This window comes from Pelodiscus sinensis, chromosome 6 (genome assembly GCF_049634645.1).
Source record: "Pelodiscus sinensis isolate JC-2024 chromosome 6, ASM4963464v1, whole genome shotgun sequence".
NCBI classification, from domain to species: domain Eukaryota; kingdom Metazoa; phylum Chordata; order Testudines; family Trionychidae; genus Pelodiscus; species Pelodiscus sinensis.
The window spans coordinates 115217330-115243915 of record NC_134716.1 but is presented as its reverse complement, the minus strand read 5'-3'; the positions used below and the strand labels follow the sequence as shown (position 1 = coordinate 115243915).

The window sequence follows — 26586 nt, the reverse complement described above, 5'->3', positions numbered from 1 at the left end:
TCGGAGAGGCACTGGCCCTGCGGGTATTACAGGCGGAGAGGGGATAGCACAGCGATAAGAGGGGCAGGAAGTTTCTCCGGGGTGCTGCACAGGGAGGGAACTGCAGCGCGGGGGAGCCCGCTAGCCGGGCCGCAGGCAGCAGTGCAAGGGGAGCGGCCCCACGGCGAAGGCGGAGAGAGGCAGGTGCAGGGCTCCAGGCACCAGAAGTTCCGCTCGCCTGTGAACACGCAGCCTGGCCCGCCCGCTGCAGGCTGCTCCCGGCCTGGCTGCAGGGGGGCGCCCTAGGGGCCGGCTGGGGTGCCCAGGCAGAGAACGAACGCAGCCGGGCGGGTCCCGAGCCCCTGCTCCGGGGGGCTGGGGAAGCGGGCGGGCAGCAGCGAGCCTCCCCCTCTCCCAGCGCGGCAGGTGGTTCCCAGAGCGGCGTGTGAACCTCCGCGGCACAGGCCCCGGCTCAGCCCGGGACTCCCCACCCGCCCCCCGCTCACCTTGGTGTAGAGCTCGGAGACCGACATGTCCTGGCCGGGACCCCCGAGGGGCGCGGGGCGCGGCGCAGCCGGGGGGGCAGGGTTCCGCCCCAAGCGCCCAGCCCAGCCGCGAGGCTGCTAGAGTCCAGGCTCACACGGGGCCGGGCGACATGGCTCCGGGCCGGGCAGCACCGGGATGCCGGGCGGGCCGGGATCCTCCTGCAAGCTCCGCTCCGGGGCTTCTCCCGAGCGCAGCCGGACGCGACCTTCGCACCCGAAGTTATTGATCAATCCGAGGAGGAGGCGGGTGGAAGCGGCAGGTCCAGCTCCGCCTCGCACGCCGCTCCCAGCGCAGGTATGGGGAGGTGCGGGGCAGCCCGGAGCCTGCGGGCCCGGCTCGCCAAGCTGCGAAGAGAAGCGAGCAGCGCGTCCAGCCTGGCTCGGCTCCGCTCTTGTCCCAGGTGCGGCTGGCGGAGCAGCTGCGCCCTCCGCTCCCAGGCGCGCTCTGTCCGCACCGGGCAGGCACCTAGGCAAGGGCCGCCCGCCCCCTGCTGGCCATGGCGCAGCCCCCTCCTTCCTCCCGGGAGCGCCAGCCAGCCTGCGCCTCGCTGCCCTGCGGCAGTCCCCTATCGCCCTCCAATCAGGGAGCCAGCAACATGGGACTAGTGCTTGAAGCCATGGGGAGGTGCAGTTCGTGGACACGTGAGAAGTTTTCCAGCGCAACCCCGCTCCACATGCTACGAGGTCACGTTTGGATCTTGAGGTTCGAATGGGTCCTCCCTTCATCGAGCAGAGACTGCTCCACCCAAAGGCTGTAAACTGCTAAATCTGCCCGGGGAAGTTTTACCACACCACTCACTTCACTGTGCTTGGGGAAATCGTTTGCGTTTGGGGTTTGGACGGCCCAGTAAATGTTATTGGGAAGGTTGTTTGGGGAGCTGGTTTTGGTTGTAGGTTTTTTGTTGGTTTGTCCTATCCCCTTCCCCCCAAACATGAAATACCATACTAAATAGTTGGAAATAAACCAATTCTGTGCCTGGTCTAGCAAATCTGCTAAAGTCCTGTCTAGAGTGGATTTTTGCCTCTGCTTCCTAAGCACTGTTCAGTAGACAACAGCCCTGTTCCTGCTTGCCCTTTAAATTGGTGCAAACAAAGCAGGATTAACACTGCTAAAATGAATGATATTACAATAACATGAAACGATTGTAAGAGATGAATCAGGGCCTGCTCTTTGGAAGGTGCCAGATTACATGAAACGAGATGTTTTTTATATCTTTACCCCCTTTACAAATTATTCAGTTGAATGTTGCTGATGTGTCAGTTTTTATAGTAATATACAAGATAGTAATGTAGTAACTAGCCATCTATTCATATCACAGCCTTTATCATGGTAGATTTGTATCTAAAAGGAGCAAGGTTCATCTGCTATTTCTAATAAGGTGCATTTGAGGGCTCTAGCATCATTAACCAGAGTGCTCACTCTTTCATTTTCTCCTTCCATCTCATTTGGAATTTCATTTATTTTTCCTGCATCACCAACCATTCTAAAAGCAGTACAGGCCCACTGAAAGCTGCCTCTTGGCTGCTGGATTCTATATGAAGCCAGTGCTTTAAGGGAAAATTACTTTCCTATGACTCTCTTTCTTAATATTACAAGTACCCTAACCTTTGCCTTTAAATCTCCTTAGCTGAAGATACACTCTCTCAAGGTACATTTACACTGCAACACTATTTGGAAATAACTAGCGTTATTCCAAAATAACTTAGTCCACATCTATACAGCAGGGTGTTATTTTGAAATAATGTCAAAATACTGTCAAGCGGAAGGACTTTTTACTTTGACTCCTGAAACCCTCATTGTACGAGGAATAAGGGAAGTAGGTGGCCGAGTGCTCTATTTCAAAATAAGTGCTGTGTAGACATTCCTTGGTTTGAAAAAAGCTATTTTGAAATAAGATATGCAATTTACATAGCTCAATTTGCTTAGCTTATTTCTAGTTAAGCCCTGCAGTGTAGATGCACCCTCACAGTTCTCAGTCTTGGGTCTGTTAGGCCCTAGAGAATTGGGCCTAGTGCAGTTATGTTAAGACAGATCAAGGAAAGAGGTTAACAAAGGTTTCTGGGTAGTTCCTGAACAGAACAGAACTAGAACTATGGCTCAAGCAAGGGGCAATCCCTACGTACTTGCTTAAGTTGCAAAATAAAGTAAGTAAAAGGCTGCACCTGTGATGAGAACAGCTAGTTTGAGAACTGATAAAGTAACTCCCTGTTTCTGTTCTCACCCTGATCTTAACAACTGTCTCTGCCCTCTGTTTGTTTTAACTCCCTGTCTCCTTGTTGTTTGGTACTTGCCTTCTAGGCTGATAAGACAGCTGTTGATGCATTATGAATTGCTTAAGGCCATGAAGTATACGCATTAACACTAGAAGCTTCAAATTAATTAAGGGGGGGCTAAGATGCTTAGGCAAATGTTTTATGACACGACGGAACTGTCTATATAATCTTACTTGTTACTGAAATCAGGGCTGGTTCCCTTGGGAGACGGGCCGCTCTCTATTGTAGTGCGCACTATTCAATAAAGAGCTTGTGATTGGATCTTGCTGGTGTTGCCTGTCTCTTTGCGGTCAGACAACGAACGGAGGCCGTCCGGGTTAAAGTCCCTGACAAATCTGGCGACCCTGCTTCATAGGGTTAAAAGTCTTGTGCATTAGTGTTGTTCTGCTTTTCCTTATAGTGATAACATGAGATCAGAAATTGAGAGCCCTGTGACAGCAGCCTCTTTAAAGAAACCTTTTAATCCCTTCAGTATGGCACTCCTATAGTTTCAGCAGGAACAGGGTGGTGTGGAGCCTCTCTGGTGTTGCTGAGCAGCGTTGGTGCTGCTCCAGACTTGATCTCAAAAGGTTCAAGGATGGGCGGGTATCTGACTCACAATGGGAGGTGAGGCTAAAACAAAGCAGGCCTTCCTTGTTCTGGGAGGTGTCAACAGCACTGCTAGGTGTTAACCATGAGCTGGCAAGTGCAGTGTTTTATGGCCCCATACAACAGTAGTCTGAACTGATTCCATGTGCTCTCTTTGACAGAGCTGAAGTTTTGGTAACTGCCCACAAATCAGGGTTCGTGGAATGACTGATTCCAACTAATCCTCTTCAGGAACAAAACTACCCACCTTTGTCTGAGGACTGCAGTATTCAAGGTGTCACTAATCCCCGGTGCAAGGTCTACCAGTGGCTTCAGTGAAGTTATGACACTTATTTTAAGACTGTGTGTAGCCCAAAGAGCTGCTAGGTGTGATACTGTTTTATCCTGCTGATAATCTGAGTGCAGCAGTAACATTCACAGTGAAAGTTTACTTCCTCTATTCATCCTAAAGAGAAGGGCAGTTACTGTAAAAGAGCTAAAAGCATCTCAATGACTTGAAAGGTCTTCCCACCACATCCCTTGTAGGAGACCTATGTGGCACTTACTTATGGAGGTAGCATGGTCTAGTAATTAAAGCAGCAAAATGGGAAGAAGATTGGGAATTTCCATCCCAGCTCTGCTATTGTCTCACAGTGTGATTTTAATAATAATTAAGACAAAATATCTAGCTCTCCTAGTAATTCACATCAGTAGATTTTAAAGCTCTTTACAAAAGAAGTCAGTATCGTTACCATTATTTCACAGGATGTGAAAAACTGAAGCATAGACAGGGGAAATGACTTGCGTAAGGTCATCCAGCAATTCAGTGGCAGTGCCAAGAAGAGAATCCATCTCTCCCAAATTTCAGTCCAGTGCTCTATTGACAAAGCCACAGACAAGTGACTTACTGGTTATATGCCTCAGTTTTCCCACCTGTAAAATACAGATACCTTTTTTGCTTTTTGCTTCTCAGGTGACAGGCACTTGCTAAATGAAACAATTAGAATGTTATATTATCTGCTCAGGAGAGGAGCAAAAACTACTGGGTGAACAATAATACTGGGAGTTAAGAGTTTGCAGTACTGCTGCCAGCTCTTCCACTGACTTGTTGGGTGACCTGGGACAAGCCACTTGAATGTCTCCATGCTTCAGTTCCCTCCTCTATAGAATGGGGATAATAAGATGCATCTTGCAGGAGTGTTGTAAGGCTTAATTAGTGGGTGGAAAATACTTGAGCTCCTGGGAAGGAAGATGTGATGGAAGTGTAAACTATTAATTATCATTGCAAAGACTTTGTATATGGGCTTGTGCTCTGCCACATTTGTTTACTCTTTCACTCACTGCAGGGAATTTTCTTTACATTACTGTAGATGGTTTACTGCATTTCCTCAGTATATTGTGCCTTAATGTAATGTATTGACAGTATCTCACCCTTACAAACATATGAGTTTACTGTCTTCTCCCTTAACTCCTCAACCCTTGAGGCAATGTAAATTCCCGTATTTTCCTTAGAAGCAACACATCACCGTGTTCTTTAATCCTGCCCTTTGCACAATTGCTGCATCTGAGTAGTACCCCAAGAACCTTCAGAGCATATCCTGATATTGTAGCCAGGCTGGCAGCTGGGGAGGGGCCAAGTTCATCTGAGTGGTGACAAATGGTAACTCCCCACTACCATATCATCCACTGTGCCCTTGATCAGCCTAAATAAAAGACCAAGTGCAAGTGCAAAGTTAGCTCACTGTTGCAAAGGCTCCAGTATAGACAGCTGGCATTGGGAAATAGCATGCTGGGGGAGGAATCATCATCAGAGCTCTTCATTAAAAGCTTCCCCCTCGCCCCCCAATTTGAACTAATTTGTAAGCAGGATACTACTGCTGTGAATAAAGTAAAGCAGAAGATTCTCCTTTCTCACACATTCTATCTGGAGCATTTGTGTGCCCTCTTCTGGGCATCCTCAGTGTCTGCACCTCTGTTTATTTGGTCATACCTTCTGAGAGGGAATTGGGTCAGTGGATGGCACTCTTGGTCCTTCGGCCTTTTGTATTATCCCCCAGGTCTCAGAGCAAGGAGTGGCCACAGACCAGGGTGAAACACATTTTGAGAACTATGAATTCATTGAATTATGTTCCAAATAAGGGAGCACAACACTAAACCTCTGGCTTACATGGTAGGAATTAAGACTGAAAGGACCAGATCCAAAGTGCTCATAAGGGCCACAGCAGCAGCTTGTGATCTGTTATCGTCACCTGAGCAGAGATTTCAGTGTCAACATATGTCTGAGTTCTAGATGTATATATGCCACTGAGGGCACATGTACATTTAAAAAAATGTGCTAGTGTGGTGGCAGCAGTGCAAATAACTGCTGTAAATATGCTGAAAAAGGGTAAATAGACTGGAATTGCGCCAACACAGCTTACTCCATTCTGAGAATTAAACTGGGAAATATATTTGACTCAAGCCCTGTATTTTGCGGTTCCCCTGGAAATCCAGCCTGACAACCATCATCCTATTTGAAACTCTGCTTTAGATTAATTTGAATAAATTGGAAGTGACTACCAAATGCCTTCTCTAATGCAAATCCCCACTTGCTCTTGCTCCATTATTAAATCAAATATGGAAACGATATGAAATAAACATATTTAGAAACAAGAATTAAAATGAAGAGTTGGAAGAGAGTATCTCAGATGCAAAGCACAGCTATTCACAGGAAATACTGATTATGCACTACATACTTTTAAATTGAGTTCATTATATTTTAAAACTTAAAGTAAAAAAAATCAGACATTTGTCAGAAAGTACAGACTTTCAGGAAACTGTCTTCTGCATCTGACCCAGGAAGATAAAAATTTCTTTCCACACTAGAATCAAATCTTGATACAAGTTTTGAGGATGTCTGATGTGAATGTAGAGTTTAATCCTTAAATAACGTTTTGAGAAACCCTCTCTTGGATACTGGGAAAGGAAAAAACGGTAATTTTGGGACCAAACCTGCAAGCTGATGAGCACCTTCTGTTTCCAATGGAGAAAAGTTATAGGGTGATCAGCACCTCAGAACACCAGGCCATTGGTTGGCTGGTACTAGACACTCCAGTTTTCCATTTGTACCACTTCTTATACAGATGAAAGATAATGAAAACCAAATCAGAACAGGTTCTTCCAATCCCAAAGGAAACCAAGGCCAAGGCACGCCAGACCCGGCTCTGCCCCTGGTGGCCAGGGAAGGCTGAGTCCGAGGTGCACCTGGCCTGGCTCTGGCTGCTTTTTACCAGGCCCAGCTCTGCCCCTGGCATCTAGGGAAGGTCAGGCCAAGGTTGTGGTGCACCAGGCCCAAATCTGCCCCCAGTGGCTGGGGAGGACTGAGGCCGCAGTGCGCCAGCCACAGCTCTGCCCCTGGTGACGGAGGAGGGCTAGGCTGAGACTGTGGCATGCTAGGCTCAGCTCTGCCTCCTGCAGCCAGGGAGGTCTGAGGCTGCAGTGCACCAGCCCTGGCTCTGCCTGCAGGGGCTGGGGAAGGCCATGGCTCACCAGTCGCCCCTGTCCACATGGCCGCCAGAGAGGGCTGGGCTCCAGCGATGGGGCTCAGGCAGAAGGGGCAGGGTTGGGGGCTGCACTTTCCCTGCTCATGTAAACCCCTCTAGCTTGTGGACTCACTGTGATGTGACGATGTTGTGAAGACTAGGACTTTAACAGAGTTAAAAAAAGAACTAGATAAGTTCATGGAGGTTAGGTCCATCAATGGCTATTAGCTAGGATGGGTAGGAATGGTGTCCCTAGCTGTGGCGGCGCGTCATGGTCCCCCACCTCCTGCACCCCCATAGTGGCCCGAACAGACTCCACCAGCCAGTAGAATAGAGGGAGATTATTGCTTCTCCAGAATACAGCACAGCACAGATGTAATCTGGTTACAGGAACTGGGGGTAGGAGGCCTCAGTGCCCCCCCTTGAGACGGGGGGGTGGCTGAGCCCTACAGTCCCAGCCCCCTCCCTAGCTCCTTCTCCCCTGCTTCCCAGACGGAAACTAAAAACCATCCCTTCCAGCCCTGCCCCCCAGCCAGGGGCTGCATTCCACCTTCCTTTGTTCCTCTCCCTGGGGGGTAACTGGTAGAACAAGTTACCTCCCTGTCTCATCAGCTACTCGGCTGGGCCATGGTACAGACAGCAGCCAGTGGGGGTCATACACAGCACAAGCCTAGCAACCAGCAAGGTACCCACCCTATGTCACACTAGCCTCCGATTGTCTGGAAATGTACGATAGGAGAGGGACCATGTGATGATTACCTGTTGTGTTCACTCCCTCTGGGGCATCTGAAATTGGCCACTGTCAGCAGACAGGATACTGGGCTAGAAGGGCCTTTGGTCTGACCCTATACAGATAGTCCCCGATTTATGAACGAGTTACATACCAAACACTTGGTCGTAACTCGATCTGTTTGTAGGTCAGACTCCATTCATTTAAATGTGACAGCGCTGTTCATAAGGGCGGAACGCGCGTTCATAACTCAGGGACTGACTGTAATGCGCTTAATGGGAGGTTGGTCGTAAGGACGAACGGTCGTAAGTCGATGCGTTCATAACTCGCGGGCCACCTGTTTGGCCATTCTTATGTGATAATGTCACTCTGTCGTCCCACAGGAAATTTTTTTTTACATATATAGAGAAAAAAATGGCAGGACAAGAAGCAATGGGCTTAAATTGTAGTAAGGGAGGTTTAGTTTGGACATTAGTAAAACCTTCCTAAATGTCAGGGTAGTTAAACACTGGAAGAACTTACCTAGGGAGCTTGTGGAATCTCCATCAATGGAGATATTTAAGAGCAAGTTAGAAGAACATATATCAGGGATGATCTAGATCAGGGCTACTCAACATGTGGCTCACAGGCTGCATGTGGCTCGTGGCCAGTTTGTTTGCGGCCTGCTGTGTGGTTTGGGTTTACACTGGGCTTAACATGCGGCCCATGTGTGGGAGCCAAAACAAAAAAGTAGTCAATTAATGGTCTGCTGTTGATATGCGTTTTAGTAGTTAAATTCTTGGACTGTCATTGCTCATTAAACGTGCTGTCTTATGGGTGGAAATCAGGTAAATATTGCATTTTATTAATATCAGCAGAACTGACTTAAATGGAGCCTGTGTGTTGTGTAGTCTTGCCTTAATCTTTGTATTCATGCCCGTCAGTGTGAAAGAAGCTATTTGCATATATATCTGTATGTATATGCAACCACGCTTAAGTTGCGGCCCTTGGCATCATTGTGGCCACCGGGGCTTCCAAAGTTGAGTAGCCCTTATCTAGATGGTGCTTGGTCCTGCCATAAGGGCAAGGGACTGGACTTGATGACCTCTTAAGGTCCCTTCTAGTTCTTGTACTTTACTATTCTATGATCTCAATAATAATGTGGACAAGATTACATATTTTTTCAAAAATACTGAAAATGTGCTTCAAGTGTTGTTTTTTAAAATACATAATTAAAATGAGCTTTAAAAGCTGAACTGCATTTGCATGGCCCAATTAAAGTATCCTGAAATTCTTCTTCAAACATGCCTTTCAGCAGATTTTGAGGAACCTGCAGTTCATTTCATGGATAGTGTTCATACACAATGCTGTTTTATTTAAAATGTAAATAATTCCAGAAGAAGTTATTGTCTTAAAGTAAATCCAAGATGGAAAAATAACCCTTTGAAAAGGTGTTTTATTCATATACAAGTTCGTTAAAATGATTTGCATACAACAAGAGGAAAAGTCGAAGAAAATATATTAATTAGTATGAAAAATAAAAAAATCATATACACTGAAGTCTAAAGGGAGCTGAAGTGTGCTGTATGCATCACAATAGGACAAGTAAATACTATACTTGTGGATTAGACATTAGTTTTCTTCTCAAGGGATGGATTTCTGTTAATTTCATGTAAGGTCTTGACAGAATGTCTTTCATCTTTGCCTGGTAAAGCCTCTCTGCTGCTAGCCCCGATTCATATTCTCGCTGCTTTTCTTCTTCCTCAGCAATATGGACCTGCTGCTGATGGGTAATCTGAGCCTGCAGCTGCTCCCGATATTCCTTTGCCTCCTTCATTCGTCTGCAAATGACATAACAGATGTCTCATTTGGAAGTTAAAGATAAAGAAAATTAACAGCTCAGATTTCTTGAGGCATCTCTGATCAATCTTACATGAAATACTGCTTAAAACTACAAATCGTTATTATTAATGACTGTTCTATACAATAACCACTACAATTTAATAAACTGTAAACTCTTTGGGGCACAAACTTTCTTTACTGTGGCATATAAATGACAGAGTATGTCAGTGCTTAACACAACAATTATGAAAAATCATTAATCAAATGACAAGTTTTATGCCTTCCTCCCACAATCTGCATAACTCTTGATCTGTTATTATGGTGAGGAAACGACAGAAGATTATGCAAATATACTTGAATATTAGATCAAGATCTTTATCTATGTACGACTCATGCCTGTAGCACCTTAATACCCAATTTTCCTTCTCTTGTTTTGAAGATAACTATTATTATGCACTAAGGAACCCAGGAAACTACTGTACAGACCAGTCAGCTTAACTTCTGTGCCAGGAAAGACAATGGAGGAAATACTTAAGGAATTAATCTGCAAGAACCTGGAAGATAACAACGTGACAGGTAACAGCCAGCATGGATTTGTAAAGAATAAATCATGTCAAACCATTCTGATAGCTTTCATTTATAGAATATCGAGCCTTGTAGAAAGGGAGAAGTGGTGGACATGGTATACCTAGAATTTGGTAAAGCATTTGATATGATCTCGCATGACCTTCTAATCAATAAACTAGGGAAATACAACCTAGATGAGGCTACTGTAAGGTGGGTCTTAAGTGGCTGAAAACCATTCTCAGGGTATGTCTACACTACCCTCCTAGTTCGAAATAGGAGGGTAATGTAGGCATACCGCACTTGCAAATGAAGCCTGGGATTTGAATTTCCCGGGCTTCATTTGCATAAACTGGGCGCCTCCATTTTTAAATCCCTGCTCGTTTGAACCCCATGCCGCGCGGCTACACACGGCACGAACTAGGTAGTTCGGACTAGGTTTCCTAGTCCGAACTACCGTTACTCCTCGTGGAATGAGGAGTGCTAAGTGTAGACATACCCATGCTACTCGTTGTTCTTAAAGTTACAAACTAACATGGCTACCCCTCTGAGACTCCTCAAAACCAGTGTATTAGTGAGATTCTGTGTGAGCCATGTAGTAAGACTGCTTCTTGACACTTTGCAGCCATGTGCAGCACATCTACTCTAAGTGATATGGCCAGCATTTCTTCTGCCACAGAGTGACTGCCACCAAACCGAATAGATGGTCTGAAAACGTTTCCGTTAATCGTAAAGCTGTTGCTGAAACATCATGGAAGGAAACAGACAGTGGCTCTCGAAGAGGATACTCAATTAATAAGCATGAGTGGGCAATATATGCACAAGGAATCCAGTGGATGAAACAATGTGTATAGTAAAATGAAACTGTAAAAGAAGGCCTGTGAACATGACATGCAGAACAGATGTACTTCAGACAGTGCTAAAATACCAGTGTTCTTTCCTCAGGTGATTATGAGCAAGTGAGAGTATGTTCTGATGGTATGGTGTTGTGTTTCAATGTCTGAATGCATTGTCAGTCAAAATTCTTCAAGGATGGACAGTTTTGGAATAAACCAAAACTTTCCAACTCCTATGCTTGTGTAGTTGAATTCTCTCTAAAGGCTCAGCTAAGGTTACAATCCTTAATAACTTTCATTAACATGATTTAAGGTATATACATCTTAAGTATATACCCATAAGCTATGACTTACTAAAAACAATCAGTAAGCCCCGGACAATTACACTGGGTGGAATATAACTGTGTATGCACAATCAGGTTTGGGTGGTTGTGTAATACCAGTTTCAGTATAATATGGCTACTATTGTGTAGTTTGCAAGACCAAATTGGCTACACAGTATAGCACCTGAAGATAAAATGTGTGCAGAATATAGCCCATTGCTATTATGCTGCTAGTTCAAAATGAGAATTATTCATTTCTGAAAAAACAACAAGCAGTCTTGTGGCACCTTAGAAACTAACACATTTATTACATCATGAGCTTTCCTGGTAACACAGATAAACTCATGAGGGAACATTTTAACCTCCCTGAACATTCAATAATGGATTTAAAAGTAGCCATCCTCTACAAAAGAATTTTATCGCCCAATTACAGAGGAAGACTGTTGATCTGGAGTTCATTTACAAGTTCAGTACTATCAACTTACACTTGAATAAAGATCTTAACTAGTTAATGCACTATAAAGGCAATTTTCTCTCCTTTGATACTTGTATCTCCCTAACAAAATACACCCTCAGACACATACACCCTGACTTTATTAGCTTCATTAACACTAGTCCTACAATTGACAAGTAACTTCTTTTGCTGTTATACACCCCAAATTCTGTAATTTCCACTCCAATTCATCTGACAAAGTGGGTTTTACCTAAAAAAGCTCATGACCTAATAAATTTGTTAGTCTCTAAGGGTATGTCTAGACTACATGGCTCCATAGACGGAATTTACTAGAGTTTACTAGACATAGGAAAATGAAGTGGCAATTTAAATAATCGCTGCTTCATTTACATAAAAATGGCCACCACGCTGTGCCGATCAGCTGTTTGGTGGCACAGAGGGGCAGTCTGGACGTGCAGCGGTCAACAAGGGAAGCCTTTGTCGACCGCTCCGGTATGCCTCATGAAATGAGGTTTACTGGAGTGGTCGACAAAGGCTTCCCTTGTTGACCGCGGCACGTCCAGACTGACCCATTGTGCCACCAAACAGCTGATCAGCACAGTGCAGCGGCCATTTTGATGTAAATGAAGCGACGATTATTTAAATCACCGCTTCATTTTCCTATGTCTAGTAAACTCATCTACATGGCTCCGTCGATGGAGCCATGTAGTCTAGACATAAACTAAGATGCTACAGGACTGCTTGTTGTTTTTACTGTTACAGAATAACATGCCTATCCCTGTAAGTAAATTCTAAACAGTTTAAGACCCAACTTGATTACAAAATTTATTGACATCATAAGGAAAAAATACCTTAAATATTTTTCTTCTTCTATACAATCGAGCTCCTTAATGGCTTCAGCTAATAATTCCTTGTCCTGAACAAGTTCTTCCTGCTGCTTTGCATTTCTCTCCACTGCAAAAGGAAAAATAAATGCACTGCTAACCTTAGAAGGATGTAAACTTAAACTCAAATAGCTCATTCTACATGGCACACTTGCTGCTTCTGGAAAGGCACAAAAGCAATAGGAGAGATGTTTCTGGTATTTTTTCACCCACATCAGTCACTAAGAAAAGAGGATTTCACATACACAACTTAAGAATGTTCTGAAATCAGGCCTCACCCCTACAATTTTTACTTGATTAGCCTTTGTTCCACTGGTGTCCCAGGGATAACTAGTATGAGTAAAGACTGTTTATGAGAGTAAGGCTGTAGGATTGGGCCCTAATGCAATAGCAGTGTGTCTTATCTATTGTAAAAGTGTCTATGCAGTGTGTGCCCAATTCCTTTTTGTGTCTGCCCTGCCCCATATCAGTGTCCCCCATTCGTTCCCCACATGCAGTTGGGACCAAGTTCTGCTTTCAGGAAAACCATGTACCATATCAGCTAACTATGACAAGATTTGCATTCACTTTACCAAAGGCAGTACTTGCCCCACAGACTAACAATGCTGCAATTTCTTACACTTCTCCTCAATCTGCAGTCGTCTTGTATCCAGGACGTCTTTCATCAGCCGTTTCCTAGCTTCCTTTTCTAGTCTCATTTGCTCAGCCTTTTTGGCCCAAGACTTCTCCATTTCTTCCTCCAACAACTTGTCCATTTCTTTCTCTCTGCGCTTCTCCTCTTCCAGTTGTTTAGCCAGGTATTCCCGATACATCTGCTGCTCCTTGAACAGTTCTTGCTACAAAACATGGACAGTACAGAGACTTTGAATGAACTAGTTCAAAAAGGCATTTCAAAAGCCATTTTATTCATGGAAAGGAGTGTCTCGTGGTGGACACGGAAAAAGACTGGGAGCATGCTTAGGTTGCGTCTGAGTGCGAACCTCCAAGTTTGGTCCACAGAGTTGAGAAAATACCTAAAAGCTAGTGCACAGACATTGTGGCTCTGACTGGAGTTGGGGTTTTCAAGCCACTCTGCCCTAGACCCCAATTTGCCTATCTCCTAGAACTGGAAGGGACCTTCAAAGGTCATTGAGTCCAGTCCCCTGCCTTTACAGCAGGACCAAGTACCATCCCTGACAAATTTTTGCTCCAAATGGCCTTCTCAAGGATTGAACTCACAACCCTGGGTTTAAGCAAGCCAATGCTCAAACCAATCTGCCAGCTGAAGCTGCAATGTCTACCCAGCTGATTTTAGTGCACTTGCACAAATCTGTGGATCAGGGCTGGGAGGCTTGCTTCCAGATGCAGCATATACATGACTCTGACTTCTGAACTCAGACACATCTCACTGTCACTTACTCACTTTGTGCAGAAATATACTCATTTGCAAGCACATCCTTGGGAAATGCTTTGAGAGCCTTGGATGAGGAGTACTGTCACCCTGATTCTCCTGTCAATGGTGCCAGTTCTATGTTGGTCATTTCACTGAGTTATACTGGATTTACACTGATGTAAGAAAAGAATCACACACTAGCACTGAAAAGTATTATGACTAGAGAGTTAAGCATTTTATAGCACCTGCAGGATGAGCCCATTGTACACAGTAGAAGCTATCTGCTTCCCTGTACAGCCTGCATAAGCTCCCAGTGTGCTATCCTGCCTCTATTTTAGGGACTCCTTGCAAATCTCCACCCCTCCATCATGCCAGGGCTTCTGCGTGCCCTACACTCCTTCCTTCCCCCATCCAAAGGCTCTCTATTCTTCCATGCTAAGGGCTCTGTTAGCTGCTCCTTTGCCCCATGGCAGAGGCTCTGTGTCCACCTCTGGTTTCACTTTCCCTCATATGATTGTTTACTTATAAGCAGAGTAAACAATGAAGTTCCTTTGTCTGCTTTAAAGCTAACCTGCAAACTATTAGTTTCCTGAGGATGGTGAATCCTTATTTGTTTTTAATTTAAAAAATAATGAATGGGGATATTTTTAGGAAACAGGGATGTTTATTATGAGCTCAAACATCTTAGCTGAAGGGTACAGATGTTGAACTTTAACAAAAGCAATCTTGCAGCACCAGGAAAGGAAACTGGACATAAACAGTTTAGTTTCAAACAGCCTGATTAAAAACAAGACTTGACTTTCTTAATAAAAAGCAAGGATTCTCTCCCCCCTTTTTTTGGGGGGGAGGGAATACTTCAGGATATTTTTATAAATTATTTTAAAAAAATCACAAAAGCGTAATGTAAGACTGAACCTTACATGCTAATGAAGTTGCAGAAGAGACAGACAAATCTGGATTCAAGTCAAGTTGTACCATTTAAAATATTTCAATTGTAAATTTAAACTACACATATCTAGCTAATAATATTTTAATACATTTCAGTTCAGCTTAAATAAGATTTATTTTTTCTCTGCAGTTACAAATATCAAGTCAACATCCATGAAACTGCAGAAAGCTTAACATTTGGCTTTCTAACCTATATTCCCAGCCACGTTGTGGAAAACCACACAGTGGAAGAGCATGTGGGTCGACCAGATTAGATTCTGTGATCCTCTTCGCTTCTAGTCCTTTGCGCTCTAGACCTGTAATTGGTCAAATGCAAACCTAGCTCATCGTATTATTTTTTACATGTTTCCCTCTGCTTTTAACATTACAACAGGTTCCTTTAGAAAAGTAGATCACAGGCAAGAAGAGATGAAATATGCAGTCCAAGACCTTAATAAAATATAAAAAAATTTCCAATCAAAAAATTAGCTTATAAATATAATAGGGCTTGAGTCCAATCTTATATTTATTTAACTTCACTGTGTTCAATGGAATTAGTCCAGATCTGAAAAATCAAACATTGTCCCACAATTTGAAAATAATCAAATGCCCTTTGCCCTTACTTTTCTTTGCTTTTTCCCTTCTGTGTCTTCCTGGGATTCATGCAAAAGTCGTTCTAAGATCTTCATGTCTAGAGCAAGTTCCTCTTGTTTTTCCCGATTAAGACGCTTCATCTTTGCCTGAGCAGAGTTGACCAATATGTCCCTGTGTTTCTTCTGTTTCTGCAATTTCTCCATCTGAACTCGCTCATCTTCTAGTTTTAACAGCTTTTTTTCCTCTTCCTGCAATAATAAAAAAAGAGTAGCCAACTTGCAAGATCACTGTATAGCTTCAAAAGAAAATGATGGCTGGTATTAGTTTAATTGGAACATATATGAGGGAAGTTAAATATTGAAGATTTTGCTTGCTGATGCTAGGGGATTTCAGATTTACTACTGTCATCTAATACAGTTATTAAAGTGTGAACATTTTAGCATATTCTTCATTAAAATTCCCAATTTTCTTTCTAATTATCATGTATGTTTCTTTGCCAAGTTACTGGGGAGATTGGCACTCTCTACATACTGTTCCTTAGGAAGGAACAATCAGTTTTATACATACAGAATGGGAAGCGACTGTCTGGGAAGAAGTATGGCAGAAAGGGATCTAGGGGTTATAGTGGACCACAAGTTGAATATGAGTCAGCAGTGTGATGCTGTTGCAAAGAAAGCAAACATGATTATGGGATGCATTAACTGGTGTGTTGTGAGCAAGACACGAGACGTCATTCTTCTGCTCTACTCTGCGTTGGTTAGGCCTCAGTTGGAGTATTGTGTCCAGTTTTGGGCACCGCATTTCAAAAAAGATGTGGAAAAATTGAAGAGGGTCCAGAGAAGACCAACAAGAATGATTAAAGGTCTATAGAACATGACCTATGAGGGAAGACTGAAGGAATTGGGTTTGTTTAGTTTAGAAAAGAGAAGATTGAGGGGGGACATGATAGCAGTTTTCAGATATCTAAAAGGGTGTCACAAGGAGGAGGGAGAAAACTTGTTCATCTTGGCCTCTGGGAATAGAACAAGAAGCAATGGGCTTAAACTGCAGCAAGGGAGGTTTAAGTTGGACATTAGGAAAAAGTTCCTAACTGTCAGGGCGGTTAAACACTGGAATAAATTGCCTATGGGGGTTGTTGAGTCTCCAGCACTGGAAATATTTAAGAGTAGGTTAGATAAATGTCTATCAGGGATGGTCTAGACAGTATTTGGTCCTGCCATGAGGGCAGGGGACTGGACTCGATGACCTCTCGAGGTCCCTGCCTGTCCTAGTATTCTATGATTCTATGATGGATAAGAATGTTAAAATGAGATTATCTGGCTAATCGTATAGTTGATACAATCTGTATATGATTAGTCAATAAGCGCTGCTGTGCAGAGCCGCAGTGGAGGTAGCTCTGGAAGGCGGCTCCGGAACCACCTGAGCTGCTGCTCTGCATTTTAAATCTGATAAGAGCCACTGGGCCCTTACTACATTTAAAATGCAGAAGTGCAGTGATCAGTGTGAGCCGGGACTGCTCGATCCCAGCTCGTGCTGAATCCAGCAGCCCCTGTTCATGGGAGATAGGGGCTGGTGTCGGACAGCTTTAAATACCCTTTATGATTTCTAATATGTATCTATCATTATCGGGTGCTCAGTATTTGTATTACAGCATTGATTTAGGCCACACCCAGGTTCCCAGTGCTAAATGCCGTAGAAATATTGGCTATTTTCAAACCAATGTGATAGAGCTGGACACTCAAATTCCATTTTTCTTTGACAATTATGGCCATACATTAGTAGACAGTCCCTTCCACAAAGCTAGGCTATAAGCATTTTTGCAACTGAAAACCAAACATAAAAATGTTCTATTCACTCCAGGATCAATTTTCAACCACAGCCAGCACAATCAGACTAAAATGACTTTTCCTTCAACTGGTTTCACCAGAACATTGTTATTAAAACAGGTAAGCTTTGTAGCCTGCCTTTAAAATTAGCAGAAGATTCGAGTAAGGTTAACACTAATTTAAATACCCCTACGAGGTAAACCTTTAATTACAACCCTGTATTGAAAACTATTATCAAATTACCAATAATTGAGCCTCTTCTTCTTTCAGTCGCTTTGCCTCCTCTTTTTGAGCATCCAGTGCAGCTATCTGGGCATTCAGCACATTCACCATTTCCTGATTCTGTTCAGATTTTCTCTGAAAGTCCTCTATGCCTCGTTTTTCCTTGGCCAATCGGTCCTGTTCCCAAAGCTCTGCAAATATCTGTTCCTCCCTCTCCTCTTGCTTCTTCAATTCTTCTTTAAGGGCCAGTTGGGCCAGTCTGTCTGAACACACCTCCTCCTGATGTCTCTGACTCCACTGTAAACGAACCTCTGCACACTGTTCTCTGTACATGTACATAAAGAAAAAAAGTTGTAAGATGATAAGGAAAATAGTTTGGTGCCTTTGATGGAGATGGACTCAGGGTCTAATGATCTAAGCATAAAACACAGCCAGGAATTGCTGAATTGTAAAACTTGTTCTAACACCAACTCTTGCTAAGGCCTAGGAAAGTCACTAACAGCCTCATCTTTGCACTGGTCAAGTCTATAGGAATTTTTCCATTAATGGGAACAGGAGCAAGTTCTTAAGATACATCCCTCAGTTTACCCATCTGTAAAAGAGACATAAATAAATATACACATTCCAACTTTATGGCTCAACATTTGCTAATAATTCTGAAGCCAAATTATATTCAGAAACTGATCAACACTGCTGGAATCTTTATTACACTGTTTGGTAAAAACATACCAGATTTTAGTAACAGCTGATTAAATACATTAAATAAATTTTGCAGAACTATGTATGCAAATGGCACAAACATCCATGGATAGATATTAACGATCATTCAACAAACAAGCAATGCATCTGTTTAATGATATGACATCTGTAATACAATTTTAGCTTTCATTTAGTCACAGCAACTGAGTTATATTAAATGAATATTTAATCTTCAATTTAAGAGAGAAAATGGATGTTTCAAGAGCACTTCAGCTTCAATTTTTATAAGTGAACTCCAATTAAAATCAGTATATTCTATCAATCTAAATTTAGGGTAAACAATATGCAAGCATTTTAATTCACTCAGTAAAATTGTACATTTTCATTGTTCACCATCAACTTAAAGTAAAACAAAAGAGGGGGAGAGGTAACAGATAATGGTGAATATCTATCAGTATTAAGAATTATCATCCTGAAGAGCATGTATGCATGTTATTTAACTAAAAATATCCCATATTATTTAATGCTCATAGCATACCATCTTCCGCAGATTATTGCAGTGCTTAATTAAGAATTAATTGTGACTATCTATATAAATAGATCATTTACTGTATTTCAGGAAAGACTTTATGAAAACTCACTGACAGTTATTTGTATAATGTATAATAATTATTATTGTGTACATTATTTCATTTGATAATTTTCTATAGCAAAAATTAGTAAATATTCAAACAACTATCTTCTAGTATTGCAGTTCCCAGGATCATAAATATAACTGTCATAACTTCAGTAATGAAACAAATGCCAAAGAAATCACATTATTTACAATTTTTTCTCACCTAAAAAGATAAAATTTAATTTTTTTTTTGTCAGCCCTGAAAGTGAAACTAACAGATTTGGATGCTGATACTGAGAACTTGTCCATACTGAACATTGGCCCACTAAAAGCAGAAGCTATGTCGAGGGAATAATGTCTCCTGCTAACAGTGTTAGTTTTGACTGCACATTGGTCGCTGTAACTTGTACTGCTTGTGCATGGGAGGGGGATCTTTTCCATATATCTCAACAACATACATTAGATTTGAGATACGCAGTAGTATGGACCTGCCCTAAGCTTCACAGATCCCAGGTTCAATCATTCCTGCTGATGACTGGGTCTATCAGCATTACACCTGTCCTCGGAGGATCAGAGTTCATAGAATCACAGGACTGGAAGAGACTACAAGAGCTCTAGTCCAGTCCCCTGTCCTCATGACTACACTAAATATTAGCTAGACCAGACCCTCCCTGACCAGCAGTTGTCTAACTTTCTCTTAAAAATCTCCAGTGATGGGGATTCCACAATCTCCCTGACCAATTTATTTCCGTGCTCAACTACAAGACAGTTAGGAAGTTTTTCCTAATGTCCCACTTAAATCTTGTTTGCTGCAATGTAAGACTATTACTTCTTGCCCTGTCTTCAGAGATGAAGGAGAATAATTTTTCCCTCCTCCTTACAGAAACCTTTTATGAATTTAAAAACCGTTACCAGGTCCATCTCAGTCTTATCTTCTCCAGACTAAAGACACCTGATTTTTATCTTCTCGTATAGCTCATGTTTTCTAGGCCTTTAACCATTTTTGTTGCTCTTCTCTGGACCTTCTCCCATTTGTCCACATCTTTCCTGAAATGTGATGCCCAGGACTGGACACAGTATTACAGTTCAGGCCTAATCAGAGCAGAGTAGAGTGGGAGAATTATTTCTGTCTTGCTTACATCTGAAAGATTGGTATTTTGTTTTGTTTTTGCTACTTGGTTACACAGTTGACTCTCATTTAGCTTGTGATCCACTGTTTGTCAAAGGCTGGAGAAGGATGGCAGGAAACAAATTGCTTGATCATTGTCTTCGGTCCACCCCCTCTGGGGCACCTGGTACTGGCCACTGTCAGTAGACAGAATACTGGGATAGATGGACCTTTGGTCTGACCCAGACAAAAAGCCCTAGATCTTTCTGCAGTACTGCTTCCTAGGCAGTTGATACAAAGCTGGGAGGCGCTGCAACTGCTTTGGAGGATAGGATCATAATTCAAAATAATCTGGACAACCTGGAAAAATGATCTCAGGTAAATAGGATGAAGTTTAATGAGGACAAATGCAAAGTGCTCCACTTAGGAAAAAACAATCAGTTTCACACATGTAGAATGGGAAGCGACTGTCTAAGAAGCAGTACTGCAGAAAGGGATTTAGGGGTCACAGTGGACCATAAGCTAAATATGAGTCAACTGTGTGATGCTGTTGCAAAAAAAGCAAACATGATTCTGGGATGCATTTACAGGAGTGCTGTGAGCAAGACATGAGAAGTCATTCTTCCACTCTACTATGCGCTGATTAGGCCTCAGTTGGAATACTGTGTCCAGTTTTAGGCACCACATTTCAAGAAGGATGTGGAGAAATTGGAGAAGGTCCAGGGAAGTGCAACAAGAATGATTAAAGGTCTAGAGAACATGACTTATGAAGGAAAACTGAAAGAACTGGACTTTAGTTTGGAAAGGAAAAAACTGAGAGGGTACATGATAGCAGTTTTCAGGTATCTAAAAGGGGTGTCACAAAGAAGAGGGAGAAAAATTGTTCTCCTTGGCCTCTGAGGATAGGACAAGAAGCAATGGGCTTAAACTGCAGCAAGGGAGGTTTAGGTTGGACTAGGAAAAACATCCTAACTGTCAGGGTAGTTAAACACGGGAATAAGTTGCCCAGGGAGGTTGTGGAATCTCCATCTCTGGAGATATTTAAAAGCAGGTTGGTTAGACATTTTTGGGGGTGGTCCTGCCATGAGGGCAGGGGACTAGACTCAATGACCTATTGAGGTTTCTTCCAGTTCTATGATTCTATATTGAACAGAACTGGATGCAGAACTGATCCCTCTGGGAGCCCATTCATTATGCCTTCCAGCCTAATGTGAACCACTAATAACTACTCTCCAGGAAGGGTTTTCAAACCTTTTATGCAGAAAGTAGTTCCATCTAGATTATATAAAGTCTAAATATACAACATTTACCACTTTTACCACACACACACACACACACACACACACACACGGCTTGTTACCCTGTCAATGAAAGCTATAAGGCTGATTTGACTTATTTTATTATCTTCTAGGTGTTTGGAAATTGTTTAATTATTTGCTCCATCATTATGACCGAATGTAAAGAGGAATGTGTCTCAAGATGAAGCTGCTTTCTTTTAGCTCTGGAGGCCCTGGGTTCAATCCCTTCTGTACCAACTAAGATGACAGCTGTCACACAAGAAATTAATCATACATGCTGCTAAGCATCACTGTTTCACATTGTAGGGCTTTTGGCGGCAACATTTTTAATTAGAGTTAGCACGAATGGCTTGGAGGGAAGAAATGAGTTTTAAAGATGGAACATGTGGTGCACAGGAATGTGGACTGAAGTTCCATATGCAGAAGGCAGCATGGAAGAAAGCAAGACAATGAGGATGGAGAACAATCTACAAAGAGTGGTGAGGTATCTTAAGTATTAGGGAAAACTGATAAACTCTCATGTAAGCCAGCAAAACTGGGAATCTTACATATGTACGCTGAGTATTCCATAAGCTATTGATAACTATCTACATGACATTACAGATGATAAATGAAAAGCATAGACATTTGATGCATCACAGTAACATGAGTTTAAGAGCTTGGACAGGATTGGACAAGTAAAGCTTTTAGATATTGCAAGCCTGGCTGCCTACACTGAAGTTGCTTTGTGATGGCACTTGAAGTTAGCAGCAGCGCTCAAGATTTTTCTAGCTAGTTGGATGTTTTGGTGAACATACTTTACAACCATTTCAGTCCGGTTGCTTTTTTTTCCCCATAAGTATTTTTTTTCTTTTCATAGCGCATAGGATGGCTTGTGGGTCAGGTGACAGGAGAGTGAACAAGATGCACATTTTATGATTATGCAGGGTTTCTGAGAGTAATAATGAAGAAGTACCTGCTGATAGATCATTTTGAGTAGCTCGTATAATATCCAGCTCTGTGAAGTAAAATTACATCTCCTTTTCAAAGGAAAATATTGGGTTTTAGACATTTAAATTGTAATTTAAAAAGGATCACACAGTTGGCATAGAAACATGCAAAAAACCCATCACATGGTTTATTTTATAACCTGACTTTTTTAAAATAAAAATCCACAAACACAGTGGACAGTGTTCATTTATCTCTAGCACTCCAATTGATATACCTGCCTTAATACAGCGAACATGCCATCATCTGCTACTATAGGTTGGACTTCCCTGGTCTGACAGCTTTGGGACCTGACTGGTCCCGAACGAGGGGATTTGCTCGACCATGGCAAGTCCCTTCCTTTCGTGGCCCATGCTTACCCCCTTCCTCCAGCCTAGGGCTCCAGGCCACTCAGACACAAAGGGGTTAACATTTTATACGCAATCTGAATTTAAGTAGTTAGTAGTTTCACGTGACCTGAATATTGCAGAATTCTCAAGGGGAAAGGGGGAAAAGTTTGTCATGGTTAGAATTTTAATATAAAATAACTTGATTCCATCAATATAATTCCTTCAAAGCAGCTTTTACAGCAACATATGAACATCTGCTACCCCAGATGGCTGTTTTACCACCTCATTTTGCTGGCCTAAGCCTCTTAACATTAAAAATGCAGACTGTATAGAGCAATTTCCAGAAGACAGAAGCCAAATTTACTTCCCTCACAGTGATTTATCCATTTAATAGAACTGAGACAAAATTGCTGTGATCACAACTTGCTTCTATGGGATACTTGTAGTGTTCTAATAAAGAGGGAGGATAATATTTTTATGCAATTTCTGATATTGTAATTTTCTGTAAAATGTATATATCAACAAGGCAAGTTCTCTTTGGCTACAACTGATAGAAGCAAGGAGAAATGGAATGACACAAATTAAAGTTGCCAGTGATTTTTTAAAATTACAAGTTATAAAACCATATTTTAATAAATAACCAGACCCAAAGAAGCAGAGATTAGCGTCACCCTCTAAGGGACGTCTACGCAGCAGCATTATTCCACAATAATGGACATTATTCTGAAATAACTTTGTGAGCATCTACACAGCAAGCCCGTTATTTCAAAATAATATCAAAATAAGAGACGTCTTATTCCCAATTCTGTAAACTTCATTCTACGAGAAATAACGCCTATCATATATATAGTAGCCCAAAGTCTGTGACTCTAACGCTGAAATGCTGGCTGTTCCCTTTGGGCGGTGCTTTTGCCTCCCTGGCTGTTCACTCTGGGTGGCGCTGTTGCCTGAGTCACATCCTTCGTCTATCGCCATAGCGCTTGGCTGACTTCTGCGCCATTCAGCCGGGCCGCCGCGAGGGAGCAAGTGGCCGTTTGGGGGCCGCAGTCCCCATGCACCACCCTCGTGCTGCATGGGGACCACGGGGCCCAAACAGCTTCTTGCACCGCGTGCACCCCTGTGGCGGCCCGGCTGAGCCCCCTGGCCATGTAAGTCACCACCCCACCCCTCTTCGCACCCCCCTTCGCCTCCTGCCGTTGAGCTTGGCTGACTTATGCGCTGCTCAGCCGGGCCGCCGCGGGGGAGCCCAAATGGCCGCTTGCTCCCCTGTGGCGGTCCAGTTGAGTGGTGCAGAAGTCAGCCAAGTGCCACAGCGGGAGGCGAAGGGGGGCGGGGCAGTGACGTACACGGCCAGGGGGCGGGGCCTGGACAAGCGTGCCGACGGAGACAGAGGAGAGCGGAGAGTGAGAGGCAGGAAGGGGAGAAAAGAAAGAGCGACGGAGCAGAGAGAGAGTGAGAGGCAGGAGGGGGAGAAAAGAAAGAGAGAGACGGAGAAAGAGGCAGAAGGCGAAGGAGAGCTGAGGGGTGGGGGAAGCAGTAGGAGGAGGCGGAGAGAGAGAAAGAGACATGGAGCGAGAAACCAGAGGCTCAGGAGGGAAGACTGACGTGGAGGAGAGACCTGAAAATCCCATCTTATGATGGGCTAATTGGCTAGTTCCAAAATAGTTATTTTGGAATAGGTCTTGTGCAGACAGGGCAGCTAGAGATATTTAGAAACAAGAGGCTTCCAGGAAATCCCACAGGTGCCCCACTGGCCACTCTGTCTACACTCATCAGAACTTTATGGCTTCCCTTCCCCTGAAGCCCTTAAAGCTACAGCCTCACGGGAAACAGTGTGGCACATGGCTGCAAGGGAACCGGCCTCCAGCCCCAAGACCTTGCCTGGGAAAGGAAGAGGCATGCATCTTCCTGGTCTGGTGCAGAGATCCTTGACCTCATTGAGGTCTGGGGAGAGTAGGCAAACCTCCAGGATCTCCACACCAGATGCAGAAATGCGGATGTCTATAGCTGGATAGCCGATAGCCTGGCCACCAATGGCAACATGCACACCCAGGAGCAGGTATGCATGAAAGTAAAAGAACTAAGGCAGACCTATGCCAAGGTCAGGGAGCGCAGCTCCCACTCTGGGGTGGCACCGTAGGCCTGCCCTTACTACGCCCAGCTCCACCACATTCTGGGGGTGGGTCAATCCCTGCCTTCACCACCACCACCACCATTGTGGACTCATGGCTGGAGATGCCCATCGTCATCCGCCCAGTGGACAGAGACCAGAAAGAGGACCCGAATGAGGCCAACACCAGCTTGATGCCTGCCAGCCAGGAGGTCATGCTCACTCTGGAGCCAGTACCCCCATCTCAGGCTGTCTCCCAGGCATCATCCAAAGCCAGGGAAGGCCCCTCAGGTGAATGCCATTACTTTCCCTAGACACACACAGGTGGAGGGGGTGGACAGCAAGGGGAAGCTGCCCGCTCCTTGCTCGGCTTTCTCAGCCTGGGGATTGCACTGCAGCCTGTGCACATGGGTACGCGTGGAGTGCCAGTCCAGGGCACACAGCCCCAGGAAGCTGCAACAGAGGACGCTTGTGCTTTGGCTCACAGGGTGTCTAGAGAGGCTGCTCTTACTCCCAACACCAAGGTGGGACATCCTCCCACCACAAGCCACCACTAGAAGGAGACTGGGATAAAGAAGGAGCACGGCGAGGCAGAGGAGCATCTGCCACTCACACAAACCTTCTCCAATACCCTCCCCTCCACCAGCAGCCCAGGATACCAGTCCCTGTGGGATGCCACCACTGCCAGACCTGGCATGTGCGTGGCCTGGAGGGAAGCCATGCTGCCCCGTGGCCGCCCTCCCTCCCTCCTGCAGGCTCCCAGCCTGGTCAGCACCTTCCCAAGCCTGCTTGTTCCCAGGATGTGGGGGCAGTGAGGCTCCTCCCTTGGACATCTGTGTCCCTGCAGGAAAGGGCCAATTGTCTAGGCCTCAGGTGACCTTGCTCGAAGCACATTGCCTTCATCTGACCCGAGTCCTTTCGGTCTCAGCCCAGAGAAAAGGGCTAGGCTTCATACATGTGTCTCCTGGGATGACCGCCCTTCTCTTTGTATTCCACAGCTGGACCAGATGCAAGAGGGGAGCGGTCGCCACCTCCCGTGCCATCCTCCTGACCCGATGTGATCCACTGGCACCGGAAAGCCCACAAGGACCTCCAGAAGGAGCATACTGCTGCCCTGCCCTACAGTGCTCCATGAACCAGCAGGACCAGAGTAGGGATGTTAAATTTAAGTTAATTGGCTAATCGAATGGTTGATGCAATTGGCTAATTGAACGATTGATTGTGTTAGGAAAAAAACTTGCCTTCTCCCCGTAAAAAGTTTGGCCAGGCCACTCTGGCTATAGTGGGCTGCAGTACTCCTCGGGAGAAACCAGCCGCAACTTTCCTGCATACCATTGCCTTTAGAAAAAGGGAAAATAGCCTCAGACTCTCCCACCCATCACCTTGGCGTGAGAACTGCGGGGCTTACCTGGTCACATGAAACCTGTTCAGTTTAGGCCCAACCCCTGGGACACAGACCCCCCACTTGGTGACCATTGGGCCATATATGGTAATATGCAAGCGCGGGAAAGCAATGTGCAAATTTGGGAATAAATACCCATTGCACAGTTCGCTCGAGGAGGTCTTCGCAACACACGTACCACCGTGTGTGCCTCCTGTATACTCCAAAGCGCTGCTGGCCTGTTCAACCGACCAGTCACCTCTCCTGACTCTCAGGCGTAACCAAGGCCTTTGCAACCGAACCAATATCTTTGAAATGTTCCGTGTGCTGTGTAAGTTGGTATGTATGATTTGATTTTTTCTTGTTGTATAAGTTTAGTGTTGTAGTTGTTTTGGGTAGTACATAGAGTTTGTAGTTATCACTGTTATTTAATTAGTGTAACTGGATATTTTTAGAATAGAGACTATTCCCCTGGCCATTCCCATCTTTATATCTCTGACACATTTAACTAGAAATCATAGAATAAATATAATAAATAGTGTAAATTCATTAACACGGTCTATTAAAAATCTTAGAATAAATATTATAAATTCATCACTGTTATAAATAAATATTTTTT

General features: G+C 44.0%; 2 protein-coding genes and 1 long non-coding RNA gene across 7 annotated transcripts in view; 1 reads left to right on the top strand and 2 right to left on the bottom strand.

Moving 5' to 3' along the window:
* Positions 1 to 746, bottom strand: part of MYO5B (myosin VB) — a 328467-nt gene extending 327721 nt beyond the window's left edge. Inside the window, exon 1 of one of the 2 annotated variants that reach the window (XM_075932680.1) lies at positions 486 to 746. In XM_075932680.1, the coding sequence (XP_075788795.1) occupies positions 486 to 512 (27 nt within the window). In that variant the 5' untranslated portion in view covers positions 513 to 746. The remainder of the gene's footprint in view (positions 1 to 485) is intronic. The other variant, XM_075932681.1, reaches the window with a different exon arrangement.
* On the top strand, positions 691 to 26586 carry LOC142829989 (uncharacterized). 2 transcript variants are annotated; one of them, XR_012904988.1, is made up of 3 exons: positions 691 to 819; positions 9877 to 10013; positions 25585 to 26586. It is a non-coding gene; the product is annotated as an uncharacterized LOC142829989 (long non-coding RNA). The 2 variants fall into 2 exon arrangements; XR_012904987.1 differs by lacking the exon at positions 25585 to 26586 and adding an exon at positions 10627 to 10933.
* CFAP53 (cilia and flagella associated protein 53) overlaps positions 9017 to 26586 on the bottom strand; it is a 35636-nt gene continuing 18066 nt past the window's right edge. For all 3 annotated transcript variants that reach the window (XM_075932682.1, XM_014580428.3, XM_006136734.4), the window contains 5 exons: positions 17461 to 17764; positions 15421 to 15639; positions 13118 to 13334; positions 12466 to 12568; positions 9017 to 9436 (listed from right to left, as the gene is read on the bottom strand). In XM_075932682.1, coding sequence (XP_075788797.1) covers positions 9208 to 9436; positions 12466 to 12568; positions 13118 to 13334; positions 15421 to 15639; positions 17461 to 17764 — 1072 coding nt within the window. In that variant the 3' untranslated portion in view covers positions 9017 to 9207. The remainder of the gene's footprint in view (positions 9437 to 12465; positions 12569 to 13117; positions 13335 to 15420; positions 15640 to 17460; positions 17765 to 26586) is intronic.